Source organism: Sinocyclocheilus rhinocerous, unplaced genomic scaffold (genome assembly GCF_001515625.1).
Source record: "Sinocyclocheilus rhinocerous isolate Xijiao unplaced genomic scaffold, SAMN03320098_v1.1 C36869063, whole genome shotgun sequence".
NCBI classification, from domain to species: Eukaryota; Metazoa; Chordata; class Actinopteri; order Cypriniformes; family Cyprinidae; genus Sinocyclocheilus; species Sinocyclocheilus rhinocerous.
Window position 1 is genome coordinate 1 of NW_015786547.1, and position 2042 is coordinate 2042.

The window sequence follows — 2042 nt, forward strand, 5'->3', positions numbered from 1 at the left end:
TGCAAGTGACGTAACTGTGACGTCTACTCTGAATTGGTCTATTGGTTACAATTCCAGCATTATAACAACCCTCCTATAAACTCAGAAGCGCTCTGTGTTCAGGCCTCGGTCGTGCGTGTCGTTTCACAGCTGTCTCTCATGTTCAGGCGTCCAGGAGAAGATGGGCATCATGAACCGAGGGGTGGTGTACGGCCTGTGGGACTACGAGAGCGCGCAGGACGACGAGCCGGCCTTCAAAGAGGGCGACTGCATGACGGTACTGCGGCGGGAGGACGAGGACGAGACCGAGTGGTGGTGGGTGCACATGGCCAGCCGAGAGGGATACGTCCCCCGAAACCTGCTGGGGGTAAGTGACGGCCTCCGAGACTCACGTTCACACGGGACACTCAGAAATGACTGGGGGAGGAGCCAGTTATCACCCTTTTCACACTATATAAATGTCTAAAAACGTGAAAGATTTATTGTATGTTTTTTTTTACTCAAGAAGGTTGTAGTTTAAGATCTGATGACATTTAGTGTAAAAATGTGCACAAATACAGAACATAATCCTCAGCACTGTAGTTCAATGACTTTAATATTGCTTCATTAAAGCCTGCTTTTCAAAATATGCATGCAATGTTTGCAAATCTAAAATGGATATTTCCAACCGATGTACTAAAGCAGAATACATAAACTGTCTGAAAATAAATGTTTTTGTGAAGCATCTAATGTGCCAAAGACTGAGTTCACTGCATGTGTGTGTATTATAATTGTTGTTTTTCTTCCTCAACAGTTGTATCCAAGAATTAAACCTCGTCAGCGGAGTCTGGCTTAAGTGCTTCAGTGAGGAGAACAAAGACCATCAACGTTAATAAAGCCATCAATCCATCAACATTAGTTAACTTCCTCATGCTGGTTGTAGGACCATCTACTTGTTTGTCCCATTTGTATTGTTGTTGTTGTTTTTTTGGTGTTGCTGTTGATATGTTACAGTAATGGCCACTTTGTCTTTTTTTTTTTTTTTCACACAAAACAATTGAATAGAAATTAGCTGTTTAGAATGTACTTTATATTTGTATATCAAGAATTTTTCCACTGAGAAAAAAAATTTAATAGTGACCTGTGTTTTGCATCACAGGTATTTTGCATATGCTGTCCTTTCAGTGCTTTATTGAAAGGGAAGTGAAAGGAAATTCATAGTGTTGGAGATCTTCTGAATCGTGGGTAACATTTTTCTCATGCACAATGCTTAACAAATGAAATGAACTAGTTGTACAGTGCTAGTAAAGTGGAGTCAGAACAGTGAATTTCTGGCCCAGTAGTGAATATTCAGATAGTGAGTTACATTATGTGTCCGGCACTGATCTCTCGCTTCATCCCATGACGCTCTGATCCGCAGTGCTGCAAACTGAGATGAGCGCAAGATGGGTATATTCATTTTGACAGACACGGCTTACATGATACATTATTTTCCTCTGTTCAGCAAATGTAACCTGCATTTTTACATCTTCATCCTCATGAGTTATTGGACAAATCAGCTGGAGGTTTAACATGATCAAAAAAAATTATTAAACACTGTGAACTGAGTTCTCATGAATACTGTCGTCTGTGAAGTGGGTTTTGTGAATATATAGTAAGACATATATTATGCTGTTTTTCTGCACATGATTAATAATTCTGTTCTGATATTAATGGGTGAGAGTCAGCATCTGCTCGAGAGTGAATGATTTGTGCTATTAAATGGAGCTTCGATGGGTTTTTACAGAGCTTTTTCACATCTTGATTTTCAATCATTTGCACTTTAAAATAAGCTTCTAAATGTCTGTTCAGCAGTTCCTGTTTACCAGAAGACAATTTAGTAATTATGATATTTCTAATTTAGTGGTAAAGCATTTGCAAACATTTTACAAAATACACATACTCCCCAATACAGTGAGAAACATTCTGTTTTACTACCAAATCACATGTAATATCTATAATTCATTTCACTTGCACTAAAAGTTTCCTCATGCCATGATTTTGGTGCACATGAGTTCCTGAACATAATGAATGATGGGATACGC

At 39.0% G+C, this 2042-nt stretch overlaps 1 protein-coding gene across 1 annotated transcript; it reads left to right on the forward strand.

Annotated features, from left to right (window-relative positions):
• Positions 1 to 6: 6 nt before the first annotated feature.
• LOC107736662 (apoptosis-stimulating of p53 protein 2-like) lies at positions 7 to 1576 on the forward strand. The gene is made up of 2 exons (XM_016548034.1): positions 7 to 346; positions 773 to 1576. The coding sequence occupies exons 1-2, from the start codon at positions 161 to 163 to the stop codon at positions 812 to 814; spliced, it is 228 nt and encodes a 75-aa protein (XP_016403520.1). The 5' UTR covers positions 7 to 160; the 3' UTR covers positions 815 to 1576.
• Positions 1577 to 2042: the final 466 nt, after the last annotated feature.